Here is a 17,163-nt window from a genome sequence, read left to right on the forward strand (position 1 = left end):
GCTAGCAAACGTACTATCACGTGTCCTCTGTGTATGTAATGGAAAACAGCGAAGAAACAAAAAAAAACCGTTATAAGTTGTACACACACAGAGGCAACACTACAGAACTCAAGAAGAGTAATGTCCAACAGCTGTGTAAGGTTCATTTGAACTCGTATGTTCAAGCATTGGCATCAATATTCGGATGCCAGATGAACAAAAACCTAAAATTAATAACTACTTATACATGGCGCAAGACGTGAGCACACACACACACACGCCAGTTTACAGGTGCGCACTGCGCATGTATCGACTTCCAGCAGTGACTGAGATATGTTTGTCCATGACGAAGTTGTCAGCTCCCTCCATCTTAACCCTGGGACATCTGAATACAGTCTGCAAAACTAAGGGGTAGTAGGCTTGACGGGTTACAAAACGCGCGCAACACTTATCTGGCGCTACCAACTTGGAAGATAACTCATTAGCAAGCTAGCTAGACAGCTAAACTGAAATGGCGACCGCAATATATTTGGAACATTACCTTGACAGTAAGTTTATATCAAGTAGGCTAAATCATCCGCTGGTATGAACTATTTTGAACAGATCGCGAAATTCGTGGTTTGAGCTGCATCCATCACTTGTTAACTTCTGTTGGATGATGGCACAATACAGGGGGCTAATACTTGTTAGCTCATTAGCGTTAGCTATCATTTCGTTAGCTAGCAGATTATAAACGCAGGTTTCTCATCGCAGCATATGTGGGTTCGCGTTAAGCAAACTTGTGTTGTCTGTGAAACGTTTTGTTGCGCGGTGCATTTGACCTCAGCCCAAGAGCTACCTTCCAAGTTTTATAAATTGCATCTATTTGTGGCTGGAAAGCCAAACATTTTTACACGCCACTCAGTTCTCGCTACCGCGCATGGTTATCACCAGCTAGCTAGTTGTAACACTGGAGACTCGTCAGTATGAAATAACTGTAACGGGCAATTTTTATGCCGCTTGTTGTGTGGCTCAAATGTAGACATATTTTGGCCCACGTAAGACTTGGGCTCGATCTGCGCACAGCAACGATTTTAACGCATTTGCAACCTGTTGTTGACCGCACTTCCTGTAACAAGTGGCGCGCTGGTTTGCTCAATTTACCACTCACTGTTAGTTAATGATGTCACATGTCAATGATTTCGTGTGCATGTTTGCAGACTAGTTAGTTTATCATCCTCACAGCTGGATGCCATGTAACAGAAAAGTAGATCCCAAATCAGGGACATAACATTGAGTATTTGTTACTTTATGACTGACTAATATGTTGCTGTTATTATGATTGCTGTGGAACTGAATATCCCTATATAGTCCGCATTAGTTTTTTCGTAGCTGGAAAGAGAAATATTATTATTGCATTTCAGGTGACAGGTTTTGATATAATTACACAGTCCTGGCTGTACAGTATGAAACCTATGACTAATTTATGATTGCCGGGACGAAATCAAACTCTTGAGAATAAATCTCTCCAGCCCCCACGTTCATCCTTCGTTTGCAATTGATCCCGTTTTTTTTTTACAAAACCTTTCCCTGCCTTGTTTTATTTACAGAATCTCCTTGCATTATTTTTTTTACAGTTACGACAATTGTTATGATTGCAATTGTTTTTATTTGATCTTTGGATAGCTTACTACTACTATTGCAGTGTTTGTGATACAGGAATTTAGGCCTGTTCTGAATTTTTGAAAGTATAAATATCTCCACTAGGTGGGGAGAGTTCATCCTCAAAAATGTTGCTTTGACTTTCATTGGTGTAAGAAGACTCTTGGCGACAGAGCAGTAAAACCCCACACAGAAGCCACAATAATACACTTCATAAATGATTAAGTGCCAAATTAAGTGCCAAATGTTGACACCTGGATGTATTAGACCTTGCGGTCAAGTGACTTATCATGAAGCCTAAATGGTTACGATTGTGTGGTTTAGCTGATAATAAGCAACAGTGAGAACTAAGACTGACAATGATACCTTCTGTGTTCACATCATAAGAAAGTTGAGAGATTAAAAGTTCACCCTCTACAAGATACATGCTTTATTGAATAGTTTTGGGTTATGGAATGTTAATTTTAGATTTGGAATATGTATTTTTTGAAATATCACACCAAAACAGAAACACACATAAATGCATGTCTTTGTGCATGCTTAATAATCTAGATCAGAAAATCACAGAAAGTTGAATCAGTTTATCTGGACACAATGTTTATTGAGAGATACGTTTCATCACTCATCTGAGTGACCTCTTCAATCTCAACTGACTGCAGGTATTCCCACCCTTATAAACAATACAGTGGCATAATGACCAAACAATATGCAGAGCTGGCAGAGCAATATAGTATACGCTGTTAAGTGCTGGGAGGATTGCCATGGCTTATACATCAGAGAAACCAAACAGGCGCTGGCCAAGAGGATGGCACAACACAGAACAGCTAACGCGTCAGGCCAGGACTCCGCAGTCTACACCCAGCTACCGGCCAGTGGCCACTCTTTCAAGGATGAGGATGTGCACGTCCTTAATAGGGAGGAATGCTGGTTTGAACAGGGAGTCAAAGAGGCAATCTGTGAAGAGGGAATGACCATCCCTGAACTGAGGGGGGCTGGGGGACTAAGAGTACATCTGTCACCATTTTAAAATACTGTGATTGCAACCATTCCCAGATCCTCTGTGAATATTACATATGGCCATTGAAACTCTAGTTAATAGTCACTCCTATTTGCATATGAAACTGATCGTTGTTTTCGGTTGTTATGCTGCTGTATTGTTTATAAGGGTGGGGATACCTGCAGTCAGCTGAGACTGAAGGAGGTCACTTACATGAGTGATGAAACATTTCTCTCAATAAACGTGTCCAGATGAACTGATTTAACTGTCTGTGGCACATAAATACACATACCTCTGGTGACATTCACTTACATGCAGTTCTCCTGACAAGGTATTGAGAACCTACCATGTGAACTACAGAGGAATTTCACTTTGATGCGGGACCTGGATGATAGGACTGAAGGTAATATCCGTAATTTCATTTTATGAAATAATATAATTTTAATTGAATTTAACTTGTTTCTAGTCTTGTGCCATGCAACTTTGCACACATCATGTCAATAACACTTGTTTTGACCTTGACAAGGTGTATTCATCACACACACCAGTATTGTGTTGTTTGCAATACTTTTTACAACATCCTATCTTAACTGCAACTGTCCAGAGAAAAAAGGAGAAATTGACAAACTGGCTGAGGAGTACATATCCATTGTGAAGAATCTGGCAGCAGAACAGAGAGTGGAGCATCTGCAGAAGATCCAGAACGCTTACAGCAAGTGCAAAGAATTCAGTGACGACAAAGTCCAGCTTGCCATGCAGACCTATGAAATGGTCAGTCCATCAGTCCGTTGCTCTTTTAGTGACTTATTAATATTTAATTACTTGTCAGTTCTACTTATTTTTCTTTACTGCTGCTGGGCTATCATGTCAGAAAGATGTCTGTTCATTTAAGTTGTCATACAAAAATATGCCCGAGGTTCTTATCTACCTGAAATCCTTTCACTGTAGGTGGACAAGCACATCCGCAGGCTGGATGCAGACCTGGCACGATTCGAAAATGAGCTGAAGGAGAAACTGGAAGTAAGCGGCTATGAAAGTCCAGATGGAAGAGGACTAAAAAGTAAGCTTTATAGTAGAAAGGCATTAAAGTGGGAAATGTTTCAGAAAAACAAACCAGACTTTCACTAAAATTTGAAAGTACATTTCTTTTTGCTCAGAGAGTGAATCCAAAGCGTTTAGAGAGAAGCGTGGGTCCAGGGGGAGAGGAAGGAAAGGCTCTGATGAAGATTCTCCCAGGAAGAAAAAGATTAAAAACAGGTAATCTACACAGGATTGCATATTATATAAATATAATCCACAGATTGCCACGCTTATGGCATGAAACAGGCTTGTACTGTCTCATAAAGAATTTACTTGACTCACTGGATTATTTTGCTCCTTATTTGTTGAGCACTTTCCCTACCATTGAGTGTTTCTTTAAACAAAGTTATTATATAAGTATATACATTTTTTAAATGTGAAAAATCATCAAGGTCAGAGCTAGTCCTCTGTAATTGTTAGGTAGTGTAGGTAGTTAGAGGTGAATTTTGGTTCTAGTATGAATTGTGGCATTAAAATTACTGTTTATAAGCTTTACTGTGTTAAATGCAATGGTTTTATAAAGTGAGCGCACACTTATTTGGGTCATTTTGAAGTAATTGTGGGGAATTATAATTTCAAGATTTCTCAAGTGGTGGCCATAGCTTTCTTGCACTGCTGCAGATGGGATGGCCTGCCCATAAGGGAATAAAAACCCTTTCTCTCGGAGACTTGTTTGTAATACGAAGGGAATGTTTGTCCCAAGTGAAATGAGGCTGTCATTATCAACAACCAGGGTGTTTAACTGGCTGAAGGAATGATAACAAAAATTAAGCAAAATCTTAGAACAAAATTGCAAAATAGACTGCTGGCAATACAAGACAAACTATCCTTGGAGATTCTTCACCAAGACTATTTCTTGCATCATCAAGAATAGTTTATGGCAGATAAGATATTTCTTCACAGGTCATTGACATCAGTGTTTGACCAGAGAGGCTTCTACATCAGTCAGACCCATAATGTACTATCCAGAAATGTTTTTCTGACTTGAAGCAATTAATTTGACTACAGCTTATCATTTTGGATTTTCTTTTAGTGACGTTTTTAATGTATTCTCTTTTAATTTTAGCCCAGATTTGAGCGATGCACTTCTCCCAATGCAGCCATCAGATGTTTTGGACATGCCAGTTGATCCTAATGAGCCCACATACTGCCTGTGCCACCAGGTGTCATATGGAGAAATGATTGGATGTGACAACCCAGATGTAAGTTTATATAATACCTCTATCTTAATTATTTGGCTTTTTTGTAGCACGAGCAATTTAATGTTGAAGTGTAATTGAATTTGTGAATGATTCTAAAAAAAATGTATGTTACCTTTTCTTGATCCTTATTTTCAGTGTCCGATTGAGTGGTTTCACTTTGCCTGTGTGGACCTTGCTACAAAGCCCAAGGGAAAATGGTAAGAACCTTTAACGATGATTGGAGTGTATTCTATTCATGATGTTAAACTTGATGAATTTTCATTATATGTTTAATAATCACTAGTCATATTTGCAGAAACATCATTCTAAGTGTACAAATGTTTTTTTACCCCTCTTTCAGGTTTTGTCCTAGATGCACCCAAGACAGGAAGAAAAAATGAGATTTTTATATATTGAAGATACTTTTCAAATTTATGTATTTTGTTGTAGTCAATAGTGTAATATATATTTCTTTTTTTTATAACTTCTTATAAATGGTGGATCATACACAAAGCTTTTATTGAAATGCCCAATCCGGAATGGGAGTATAACTTGTGACACCATTACTCCTCCACCGTTTGGCTTTGGTTTTATCGGGCTTAAAACAGTTTTCTTTGGCTAATAGATTTACAAAGCTTCTTATTCAAGTTTAATTATGTCACCGGTAAACATTAGTTTAAAAGTATTTTTGTAGTATAAATGCTAAATTTACGTTTTTATTTGTGGGTCCGGTATTCAGCCTCGGTGGAATTAAAAAACTGCAAGTTCTTGTTTGTCGGCAAGTCCTTCCCTTCAAAAGAAAATCCATATACTTCAGACAAATATACTCAAAAAATCCCGGATTGTGGCTTAAACATACTTGAAACGACGATTTATAAAGTAAAATTATTTTTCATACAAATTATTTGCCTGCTGAGAATCTACCATTTAAACCCCCAAATCCTTATTGAAATAGTGGTGGTAAAAGAAATTTTAATGTATCTAAATTTCAGTTACCTTCCTCTCTGGGGCATGCATAAGCACTGCATTAATGACTGCAATTGATACCTGTGTAAAACTTGTGTTTTTGTTAGCTTAAACCAAACAAGATAAGAAATGTTTGTTCATTCTGTCCTGTCTTGAACTAAAAGTAGTAAATCTACTGTTAAGGGGTTACAGATGGTAAACTACACTTTATATTGATTTGCAAAAAACTTGTGACATATTTGAATGTATTGTGGTACTATTGATCAGTCAATCAGTGTCTTGTCAACTGAATGAGGTATTGATGCACTTTTGAAATTTGCAGATCATGAGGTGTGATACTGCAGGATTGGTTTTAGGATATTGACAATTTATCTCATTTAAAACTTTACCATATTGGATTAACATGTTCGCCTAGTGTGTGTATATATATATATATATATATATATATATATATATATATATATATATATATATATATACACATACACACACACACACATATATATTTTTTTGTATGATATTAAATAATATTTTGGACAACAAAGTTTCTTTCCAAAGATATTTGGTGTTTTTCTTATGTCTTGGTGACATTCATTTTGAGGATTATTAAAAAGGAGGTTCAGCATCTAGATGTCCATATTCAACTGTGAATATCACTCGTTTAATGTAAGTTTAAAAAAACATGTAAAAGAGCCAAAGTCTTTGTATTTTGTAAATTTCAGTATTTTATATCAAATAAACTTTAACTATGTGTGTTTTGATTTCTTCTAGTCAGGGCCTACAGAATTTGTGCAATTAATTGTACAAGATTTTCAAATGTTTTGTAAAAATTATCAAATGCATCTTTGTCTGCACATGATAAGTAACTGCATACACAACACTTGCCTATTTTAAATTGGAAAATAGTACAATAATACTAGTAGTGTAACAGCTGTAAGACATTTTCAAATTAAAATTAATTAGCAGAGGGCCATATGAACTTCCCAAAAATTCCATCTGAAGAGTCCTCCTAGGTAAAGAACAGATCTTTGAGAGGCTCAACACCCAGTCTGGTAGAGTACAGCACAAGTTGAGTTTTTGAAGTAAGGCCACCCCCATTCAATTTATGCAATATAGCTTTTGTAATTGTGGTCAAATCAAGTTTGGTAATCTACTGTGGCACCTTTGTAAATAAATATCTGGTATGCTGCCTACAGCCACTGTTCGGATGATGTTGAAGGGGGCAGGGACCAGCCAAAAATGGGGTTGGTTTGTTTCAGAATCCATCATCTGACTCTTCATCCCAGCTGCACCTGTCTTGAGTAGTCTTGGCAAACTCCACTTGAAGGTCATAGACAAAGTCAAGGTCATCTTTGTGCTTTCGGTTACGCTCAAAGACTTCATCCATTTGACCCTTCTTGAGAGCCAGTAACTGATCATCTAATTTATTAAGGTCTTCGTTTGGGTCCACACGGAATGAGGCAAGACTGTGCTCTAGACTGTATCCTAACATGTGGTCCCGCAGTATAATATGAAGCCTCTCCAGCAGACTTAGTGAAACCCCCTCCAAATACACCTTGTGCCGCATGTGGTTCTTGAGCCTTTCAGCAGCCGTGCCACAGTCTGGGATAGGGAGAGGGAACATCATATGGATTACTATACAGACTCAAACTATTTAGTTGATCAGTGCTTATACAACCTGTAAGCAAACTGCCTAGAGAACGTAAACGAATATGGTCTGTTTCCAAAATATGCTAAAGGTATAGTTCTGCTTTGTCACCTGGATAAACCGAAGTGTATTTAGTGAAACCAAGTAGCAGTTACCTAAGGGACAAAATAAGCTTATAGTCACCATTAGGCCAAAGGCCTGCTTGCATATGGTATCCTGTGCTTGGAATAAAAAGGTCCACTTTTTAAAGCCCCCCCCCCCCCATTTTTAGTAGGCTGACTACAGCCTATCCAGAGGCGACTTTTTTTCTTTTCTCTTTTTTTAATTTAAGAAAATAGTTAAGGTACTCGAGTGTTGGGTTGACGTCTTGGTATGCCTTCTTCAAAAATACTACATACACCTCCCTTTCTCCACTTCAAGGGAGATGTGATGTGATGACGAAACCTCAAATTGCCTGAGTCATGTTAAATTTGTTATAATGTGTGCACTCATCTGACCTGATCAGATCCAAGCCAATACTAACGCAGGTTGCAGTGTTTGTAGCTGGCTTGAAAATTTTAATATGGTTATTTCTTACCTGAAAACTTAGAGAAGCTCCGTACAGGTATTATTCTTTTGCGCATCTTATTTGTTTCTTTGTGTTCATAAATTAAGATAACGGAGGGGGGATTAAACTGCACTCCGCATCGTTTTGCTTCAAATGTCATCGTAAGTTATTTGTGTCTTGCATTACTTGAGATTTCAAGCTGGCTACCTCATCTAGCTGCCGCGCGGATTTCAACAATAAAATATTTTTTAACAAAGGTAACTCAAAAAGTATAACAAGTAACTTATTTGTCGTATTGTGTTTTAGTTAAGAACCGTTGGATTCATCATCAGAAGACGTTTTCATGAAATCATACATTGAAACGCTCCTTGGTCAAGGATAGACCATTTAGCTGGCTTGAGTGAGGGTAACGATTTTATGTCAATTTTTAATTATTATATATTGCTTGTAACTATGAGTAATAATTTATTTTATTGAATATAGATAGAATTTTATATTCTATATTTATATAATTGTCTAAATTGCAGTTATGATACGTATGCTTTCCTACTTCTGTTAAGGCAACATTACAGCTGCTAAAAAAAGGGTCCTTGCAAAATTGTCTTCCGTATAAACAACTCTAGTGAGGACGTTAAGCAGCGAAGACCACAATGTATTGGGACTAATTATTTGATCTCTCATGAATTTCCTATTCATCATCACATTGACTTATTTTTCGACATGTCACTGTTGGGCCAAAAAAGGTCATTATTATTTCCAATATTTATCGCTTTCGTGTCACTCTAAAGTTTGTCCCTCATAAATTTAGGTTAATTCTGGATGTCGCGTTAGACGTTGCTGGCGAGAAATTTGCTTTATTTTTATTTCTCTTTAAATATGAGGCTTTTTCTTTTTCCCTCATTCCACGGAGTTGATTTTGCTCCATTTAGCTCATATAATTGCATAGATATTTGTTTTTACCTGTTATATCTGGAATCATCCACTGTTGTACCCCCTTGATTGTGGTACTGACTAAAATTTCCACTTTTAGATGAGCGGCACGACAGCATCTGTGGTCTTCCCAAGCAGTTGCTTGAGTCATCATCTATTTCATTGGAGATCAATAAAAAGGGTTTTCATAGGTAATGCCACTTGATTTTCTGAAGGAAAGAGACACTCTTAAACAGAAAAAGGTGTTAATTCAATAATTAAATTGTATTTGATGTCTTTTAGGGAGCTGGTAACCACTGTTGAATTCAGCCCTGATGTTCCCAGTGCCCTTAAAGTTTTGTTGGTTCATAGATTCCCTTCAGGAATTTATGTTGATCCATACCAACTTACATCAATGAGTGAGCACAGCCTCTTGCAGGTGAAACTGTCATATGATGATAAGAAATTAAAAAAAAGACTGTTGTTTGTCAAAAACTCTCAGCAATTTAACTCAGACATAAAGGAATACATTGTAAAGTTCAGTTGTTTTAGAATCCAATATACAAGCTGCTTTCGTAAAATATTTTTCTTTCTCTCTTACAGATTTTACTAGATTCAACTATTGACCTAGAGATGCCTGCTCATAAGACTATGGGATTTGTGGCACTTGTGTACCCTACACTGGATGAAAAAAATCCCAGACTTCTAAAAGTAACTGTTCCAGTGCATGGGCGGTACCACGAGCCTTCTGTTGATGGTAAAATGTTTGCATCTGTCACCTTGGAGCCTCCAGACCTACTACTGCGTGCCAACATGTGTAAGTGATTGCATATTTGCCATCTGATCCCATCCTGATTCCAGCTCATCTTAAAATCTGCTCCAGAGAATGCGCAATAATAAAAAAAATAATTTCCCCACTTAGAGTCCTACATTTTGATTGTTTAAGTTCCTTTCCCCAAACCAGGTTGTGTTGTACTTGCTAATGTATAGATCATAATAAGATGTAACGTAGATGGGTGGTTTTTATTTGGATGTCAGTAAAGAAGGACTGGGTTAGTAATGTGTTTGAGCCTGCTGGGAGTTAACATGGAAGGGGTTCTTCCAGGATGCTAAAATGCACTTATTTGAGCCACCTCGAGGAGGTATTGGTTTAACTCTGTGGGGAAAAAAGTTAAGTACAGACCCACTTGAAACAGGGAGGACATTATACAACATCTGAAATCCTTCTCCTGCTGCATTGATATTCTGCTGCATTGATATTCTGCCAATGGGCTTTTTCAAAAATGTTTCTATTTGCATGGCCTCAGATCTCCTACAAATTGTCGGCATGTCTCTTCTCTCAGGTTTCTTCTAACAGGCCATGAAAACTGCAGTCATCAAGCCACTCTTAAAAAAAGAATAATCTAGACACTTAACCAATGAACATAGAAACAAGTAAAATAATTGAAAAGGCCGTTTTCCAGCAGCTGAACAACTTCTTGGCACTAAACGACTGAGTTGATGTCTTCCAGTCAGGATTTCGATCACACCACAGCACTGAGGTTGCTGTTGTTAAAGTCTTTAATGACATTCGCTTAAACACAGACAGTGGCAGAATCTCAGTCATGATATCGTTGGATCTCAGTGCTGCATTTGACACAGTCAACCACAACATATTACTAGACCGACTGGAAAACTGAGTGGGAATTTATGGCACAGCACTTAACTGGTTTGAATCCTTCTTAAAAGACTGGAAGCACTTTGTGTTTGTAGGCAATTACAAATCTGAGCAGACAAAAATGACCTGTGGAGTTCCCCAAGGCTCCAGTCTGGGGCCTCTTCTGTTAGACATATTTATGCTCCCACTAGTTCAGATTACAACAAAATATGTTGCCATAATTATGCAGGCAACACACAGATTTAACCAGGGGACTATAATCCCATACAAGCGCTGAGTAAGTGCATTGAACAAATCAACGATTCAATTAAACAAAGATAAAACTGAATTAATTGTCTTTGGAGCCACAGAAAAACAATAAAAAGTCAGCATTCAGCTACAATTGGTAATATTAAAAACCACAAGCCAAGACAGAAATCTTGGCGCAGTCATGGACTCAGACGTGAATTTCAATAGCCACATGAAGATAATCACAAAGTCAGCCTACCATCACCTAAAAAATTATATATCAAGATTTAAAGGATTTATGTCTCAGCAGGATTTGGAAAAACTTGTCCATGCATTTATCTTCAGTCGACTCGAGTACTGTAACAGCGTGTTTATAAGTCTCTAAAAAAAATTATCAAACAGCTGCAGCTGATTCAGAATGCTGCTGCTCGATTCCTTACTAAGACCAAAAAAAGGGGATCACATCACTCCAGTTCTTAAGTCTTTACACTAGCTTCCTATCTGTCACTGGTTTTAACATACTACTCTTGGTTTATAAAGTACTGAATGATTTAGGGCCAAAATACATTTCTGATCTTCTGTTACACTATGAACCATCCAGGCCTCTCAGATCATCTGGGACAGGTCTTCTTTCTGTCCCCAAAGTGAAAACATGGAGAAGCAGGGCATCTAGGTAGCGTAGCAGTCTATTCCATTGCCTACCAACATGGGGATCACCAGTTCAAATCCCCATGTTATCTCCAGCTTGGTCAGGCATGCCTACAGACAACTCGGCTCTGTGCATAACTGTAGTCCACTGACTTCCGGTTTCTACTGCAGCGGTCATACCAGTTTCCTGTTTATTGGCGTGTGCTATTGACCATGGCATATTTTTCGCGATGCCTGCAAGATTTACCATGGATAAATTTCAAAGACGTGCACAGAATTGTCAACAAACTTTCACCTGCACTTACCAGCAAAAGGGTGAAAAGTTGTATATATCAAGTTACGTCCACAATTATGAGGATGAGCGGATGGACAGAATTGTGGGCGTAACTTGATATGTACAACTTGAAACTTTTCACCCATTTGCTGGTAGGTCCAGGTGAAAGTTTGTTGACAATTCTGTGCATGTCCTTGAAATTTATCCATGGTAAAGCTTGCAGGCGTCATGAAAAATATGCCATTGTCAATAGCACACGCCAACAAACGGGAAACTGGTATGACCGCTGCAGTAGAAACCGGAAGTCAGTGGACTACAGTTATGCACAGAGTCGATTGGCTGTGTCTGCGGAGGGGAAGCCAGATGTGGGTATGTGTCCTGGTCACTGCATTAGCACCTCCTCTGGTCGGTCAGGGTGCCTGTTCAGGGGGGAGGGGGAACTGGAGGGAATAGCCTGATCCTCTTATGCGCTACGTCCCCCTGGCGAAACTCCTCACTCTCAGGTGAAAAGAGGCGGATGGCAACTCCACATGTATCGGAGGAAGCATGTGGTAGTCTGGAGCCCTCCCTGGATTGGCAGAGGGGTGGAGCAGTAACCAGGATGGCTCAGAAGAGTAGGGTAATTGGCCAAGTAATACTGGGGAGAAGGGGGGGGGAAATCCCCCCCCCCCCAAAAAAGGGAGGGGAAACTTTCAGTTTTTATGCACCACATATCTGAAACAAACTCCCAGAAAACTACAGGTCTGCTGCAACTTTGTTCTTTTAAGTCAAGGCTGAAGACTTTCCTGTTTGCTGCTGCTTTTTATTAAATGAAATTTGAAGCTTTTGATTATCATCTTACACTGCACTGTAACTTTTTCCTCTCCTGTTTTACCTGTCTTAGCTTATCTTTTAATCATTTTATTTGTATTTAAATGTATTTATTGCCTTATATTGCTTTTACATTTTGTCTTAATACCTTTTATGTTTTATGTAAAGCACTTTGAATTGCCTTGCCTTGCTCACCCAGTGACTCGCCAACACTCAACATGGTAACATTAACTTTCAATTTTGTTATCGAATGGTGATTACTGTAGATATCTTCTTCACAATTTGTGGGATAATGAACCTTTTATGGATTCTATGTGAGTGCTCATCCTGAGGTATGGCACGAGGGATTTTAAGGCCTACATGATATTCTGTGTACTGATAAAGTCTTTTGAACTTTGTGTACTACCTCAACATTCAGTATTCATTACGTCTTGGATCACCTCGTGTATTTCTCCATTAAGTGTCCAACTTCTAAACTGGTGCTGAGGGAAAAAAAACATTTGAAAAAAACCGTTCCACTTGCTTTTGGCATTTTTATTGTTTATAGAAACACTGAGAAAATTGTTTGGGAGACAAGAGTATGGGAGATGCAGAGGAGAAAGCTCCGGCCAGGTTCATTCTGAGGTCTAGGAAAGAACATACCTATGATTTATCCTCTCAACTATCTGGAGAAATGCACAGACTCTCAAGTACACACACGCTACTTTACAGTTATGTAATGTTCTTAAAATGCATAATTTGATAAGCAATGAACATTTAGAACATTCAGTTAAATACTGAGTTGCGGATCCCTTGGTAGAAGTTCTTTAATAACCAAGAACTGTATGAAATGCACAGCTTTTCTAACAATAATTGAAAATGTGTATTGACAATTATTTTGCCTCTGATTGTTATGTTACATTTTTATATTAAAGGAATCATAAATGTAAAAAGATTTTTTCAACATAGAATGATTGAAGTTTTAAAAAGATCCAAGTTGTGATTAGTTTTAGTTTCATCACATTTTTTTTGTATTCCAAATGAGGTGATATTAGTCTCATTTGAAAGAGTCAAACATTAGCACACAGGCCTGCTTATCCTTCTTTCTCAGATTTGACAGAAGTCCTGTAGATATTTCTGCATATTTTGTTTTTCCAAATCCATATTAGCAAGGCCGTAGTGCAACCCATGCAAAAGGTCAGTGGCAGGGAAAGCAAGGGCTATGGCAATAAATAAATGTAATACAGCTTATAACTTGGTGGTGAAAGCTATGCTCAATTTTTTCCCCCCTCTCTTTAAGGTGCGCAACTCTATCACTCAGAGTCTCATACTATCGTGGATGCACCCTGCACTGTGGACAACTTAAGCATGTGTCAATGGATTAAAATTCAGCCACAGCAGGTGTTTCACAATAATTGTTCACAAAAACGTTGTCTGTCTGAAATGAAAACATTATTTATCACAAAGTTGAATCAGTTCATCTGGACACAATGTTTATTGAACGTTGTGTCCAGATGAACTGATTCAACTTTCTGTGATTTCCTGACCTGGATTATTGAGTATGCATAAAGACATTATTTGTTTGTTTACATATATATATATATATATATATATATATATATATATATATATATATACACTACCGTTCAAAAGTTTGGGATCACCCAAACAATTTTGTGTTTTCCATGAAAAGTCACACTTATTCACCACCATATGTTGTGAAATGAATAGAAAATAGAGTCAAGACATTGACAAGGTTAGAAATAATGATTTGTATTTGAAATAAGATTTTTTTTACATCAAACTTTGCTTTCGTCAAAGAATCCTCCATTTGCAGCAATTACAGCATTGCAGACCTTTGGCATTCTAGCTGTTAATTTGTTGAGGTAATCTGGAGAAATTGCACCCCACGCTTCCAGAAGCAGCTCCCACAAGTTGGATTGGTTGGATGGGCACTTCTTGCGTACCATACGGTCAAGCTGCTCCCACAACAGCTCAATGGGGTTCAGATCTGGTGACTGCGCTGGCCACTCCATTACCGATAGAATACCAGCTGCCTGCTTCTGCTCTAAATAGTTCTTGCACAATTTGGAGGTGTGTTTAGGGTCATTGTCCTGTTGTAGGATGAAATTGGCTCCAATCAAGCGCTGTCCACTGGGTATGGCATGGCGTTGCAAAATGGAGTGATAGCCTTCCTTATTCAGAATCCCTTTTACCCTGTACAAATCTCCCACCTTACCAGCACCAAAGCAACCCCAGACCATCACATTACCTCCACCATGCTTAACAGATGGCGTCAGGCATTCTTCCAGCATCTTTTCATTTGTTCTGCGTCTCACAAACGTTCTTCTTTGTGATCCAAACACCTCAAACTTGGATTCATCCGCCCACAACACTTTTTTCCAGTCTTCCTCTGTCCAATGTCTGTGTTCTTTTGCCCATCTTAATCTTTTTCTTTTATTGGTCAGTCTCAGATATGGCTTTTTCTTTGCCACTCTGCCCTGAAGCCCAGAATCCCGCAGCCGCCTCTTCACTGTAGATGTTGACACTGGTGTTTTGCGGGTACTATTTAATGAAGATGCCAGTTGGGGACCTGTGAGGCGTCTGTTTCTCAAACTAGAGACTCTAATGTACTTATCTTCTTGCTCAGTTGTGCAACGCGGCCTCCCACTTCTTTTTCTACTCTGGTTAGAGCCTGTTTGTGCTGTCCTCTGAAGGGAGTAGTACACACCGGTGTAGGAAATCTTCAATTTCTTAGCAATTTCTCGCATGGAATAGCCTTCATTTCTAAGAACAAGAATAGACTGTCGAGTTTCAGATGAAAGTTCTCTTTTTCTGGCCATTTTGAGCGTTTAATTGACCCCACAAATGTGATGCTCCAGAAACTCAATCTGCTCAAAGGAAGGTCAGTTTTGTAGCTTCTGTAACGAGCTAAACTGTTTTCAGATGTGTGAACATGATTGCACAAGGGTTTTCTAATCATCAATTAGCCTTCTGAGCCAATGAGCAAACACATTGTACCATTAGAACACTGGAGTGATAGTTGCTTGAAATGGGCCTCTATACACCTATGTAGATATTGCACCAAAAACCAGACATTTGCAGCTAGAATAGTCATTTACCACATTAGCAATGTATAGAGTGTATTTCTTTAAAGTTAAGACTAGTTTAAAGTTATCTTCATTGAAAAGTACAGTGCTTTTCCTTCAAAAATATGGACATTTCAATGTGATCCCAAACTTTTGAATGGTAGTGTATATATATAATACTTTTTACAAATTATCAAAAAAAATTAAATCCTTTTTTTTTTTTGCTCTCAAATCTTTATTCTATAGGAGCAGAGCCATGTGAGCGTGCAAATCCCAGTTGGTGATCGGTCTTTGGTGACATTTGTATGCACCGGCACCCTTCTAATCACAATGATGTGTTGTGTGGCACTCTCAAAAATAATCTGGAAACATGGAGATTTTAAACAAGAATAAAATATATCTGAAGATTGTTGTGTTGTAGTGTTGTTATTCTGTTAAGTACACGGAGAGAGCCACGAAAATCTGCATGGCCAATAAACATGAACATGAAAATGCTCCATACCTAACAACTGTAAGGATACGAATACATAGCATCATAGAAAGTATGTGTTAAACCATTCTATTTTGGAAAATGTGAAAATAATTATTGGCATGTGTTGATGAAAATGTAAATAAAATTACGAATAACATTTATAACACACTATTGGGTCCTGTAGGGAAATGTTTTTATCACTTGCTCCCTCTCCACAGGTGGATTGGAGTGCAAGGCCATAGCCACAAAACATTGCACCTAGAGCTGCTGGGGTCTAAATGTCCTGCTCAAGGGCACTTCAACAGGGCAGATTCTCGCTAACTATGGCTTCTACTTGGGTTTAAAGAGCAACGGGCCTCATTCATCAATGGTTTGTACGTACAAATTTGTTCTTATACAGCCATGAAATCTTTTTAACCCTGAAGATTGTCCCAGAGACCAGTGTAGAACCTGGGTAACTCCTGAATTTAGACACCAGGCAGCAAAAAACAACGCTAACACTGATGTCTTTGCAAGCCTGTGTGATTGCTCGTTGCAAGAGGTAGACTGTAGATGTTAGGGGAAGGAGTTACAAATAACCACCGTGCTTTGTTTGTGCCTGTCAGACAAACCTGAGGGCTAAAAAAAATCCGTGAGTAAGAACAAATTTGTATGCACGAACGATTGATGAATGAAGCCCAATAGCCCCATTAAATGTCGTAACAAGCGCCGTATGAACTGTTACAAAGACACACCACTGTCATATTCAACAGAACCAAAATTCAGCGAGTCGTACTGTGTGAAGATAAGCGCTACTGTAGCGAACACTTTAACTACATTACCTAGAATGCTTTTCGGATTTGTTTGACTTGCAAGTTCCTGGTTATATAGAGTCACAATGCGTTTTGGCTTCGCTACCCACAGTCTATTAAAACGAATTTATAAAGGACTCGGGTGACAAAGCAGTCGTGTGTGTTTGTCGTGGTTCGTGTGGAGGTAGGGGACTCCATACATTTGCTGCAGTCGGTTCACGCTAGGGCTGGGTCGGTAGTTCCGCTTCCCTTTCGCCATAGCGGAAT

At 38.5% G+C, this 17,163-nt stretch overlaps 3 protein-coding genes across 3 annotated transcripts; 2 read left to right on the forward strand and 1 right to left on the reverse strand.

Annotated features, from left to right (window-relative positions):
* Positions 1-294: 294 nt before the first annotated feature.
* Positions 295-7,074, forward strand: ing5a (inhibitor of growth family, member 5a). Its single transcript, XM_056276151.1, has 8 exons — positions 295-527; positions 2,949-3,020; positions 3,222-3,388; positions 3,566-3,677; positions 3,775-3,874; positions 4,764-4,899; positions 5,035-5,096; positions 5,240-7,074. Exons 1-8 carry the CDS (start codon positions 491-493, stop codon positions 5,277-5,279), a joined length of 726 nt encoding a protein of 241 aa, XP_056132126.1. The 5' UTR covers positions 295-490; the 3' UTR covers positions 5,280-7,074.
* A 25-nt stretch (positions 7,075-7,099) lies between these two features.
* cep19 (centrosomal protein 19) lies at positions 7,100-8,359 on the reverse strand. Its single transcript, XM_056276152.1, has 2 exons — positions 8,070-8,359; positions 7,100-7,446 (listed from the first exon to the last, which is right to left on the reverse strand). The coding sequence occupies exons 1-2, from the start codon at positions 8,197-8,199 to the stop codon at positions 7,100-7,102; spliced, it is 477 nt and encodes a 158-aa protein (XP_056132127.1). The 5' UTR covers positions 8,200-8,359.
* A 289-nt stretch (positions 8,360-8,648) lies between these two features.
* On the forward strand, positions 8,649-16,038 carry pigx (phosphatidylinositol glycan anchor biosynthesis, class X). The gene is made up of 6 exons (XM_056277454.1): positions 8,649-8,782; positions 9,070-9,160; positions 9,252-9,387; positions 9,552-9,765; positions 13,845-13,945; positions 15,880-16,038. The coding sequence occupies exons 1-6, from the start codon at positions 8,719-8,721 to the stop codon at positions 16,024-16,026; spliced, it is 753 nt and encodes a 250-aa protein (XP_056133429.1). The 5' UTR covers positions 8,649-8,718; the 3' UTR covers positions 16,027-16,038.
* Positions 16,039-17,163: the final 1,125 nt, after the last annotated feature.

This window comes from Lampris incognitus, chromosome 3, assembly GCF_029633865.1.
Source record: "Lampris incognitus isolate fLamInc1 chromosome 3, fLamInc1.hap2, whole genome shotgun sequence".
In the NCBI taxonomy this organism is placed as follows: domain Eukaryota; kingdom Metazoa; phylum Chordata; class Actinopteri; order Lampriformes; family Lampridae; genus Lampris; species Lampris incognitus.

Coding starts and splice junctions, on each gene's coding strand:
- cep19 (XM_056276152.1), bottom strand. CDS start 8,199: ATGACATTTGAAGCAAAACGATGCGGAGTGCAGTTTAATCCCCCCTCC. Junction 7,447..8,069: donor GAGCTTCTCTAAGTTTTCAG/GTAAGAAATAAC, acceptor TCCCTATCCCAG/ACTGTGGCACGGCTGCTGAA.
- pigx (XM_056277454.1), top strand. CDS start 8,719: ATGAATTTCCTATTCATCATCACATTGACTTATTTTTCGACATGTCAC. Junction 9,388..9,551: donor GTGAGCACAGCCTCTTGCAG/GTGAAACTGTCA, acceptor TCTCTCTTACAG/ATTTTACTAGATTCAACTAT. Junction 9,766..13,844: donor ACTACTGCGTGCCAACATGT/GTAAGTGATTGC, acceptor CCTCTCTTTAAG/GTGCGCAACTCTATCACTCA.
- ing5a (XM_056276151.1), top strand. CDS start 491: ATGGCGACCGCAATATATTTGGAACATTACCTTGACA. Junction 528..2,948: donor TTTGGAACATTACCTTGACA/GTAAGTTTATAT, acceptor TCTCCTGACAAG/GTATTGAGAACCTACCATGT. Junction 3,875..4,763: donor AAGAAAAAGATTAAAAACAG/GTAATCTACACA, acceptor TTTTAATTTTAG/CCCAGATTTGAGCGATGCAC.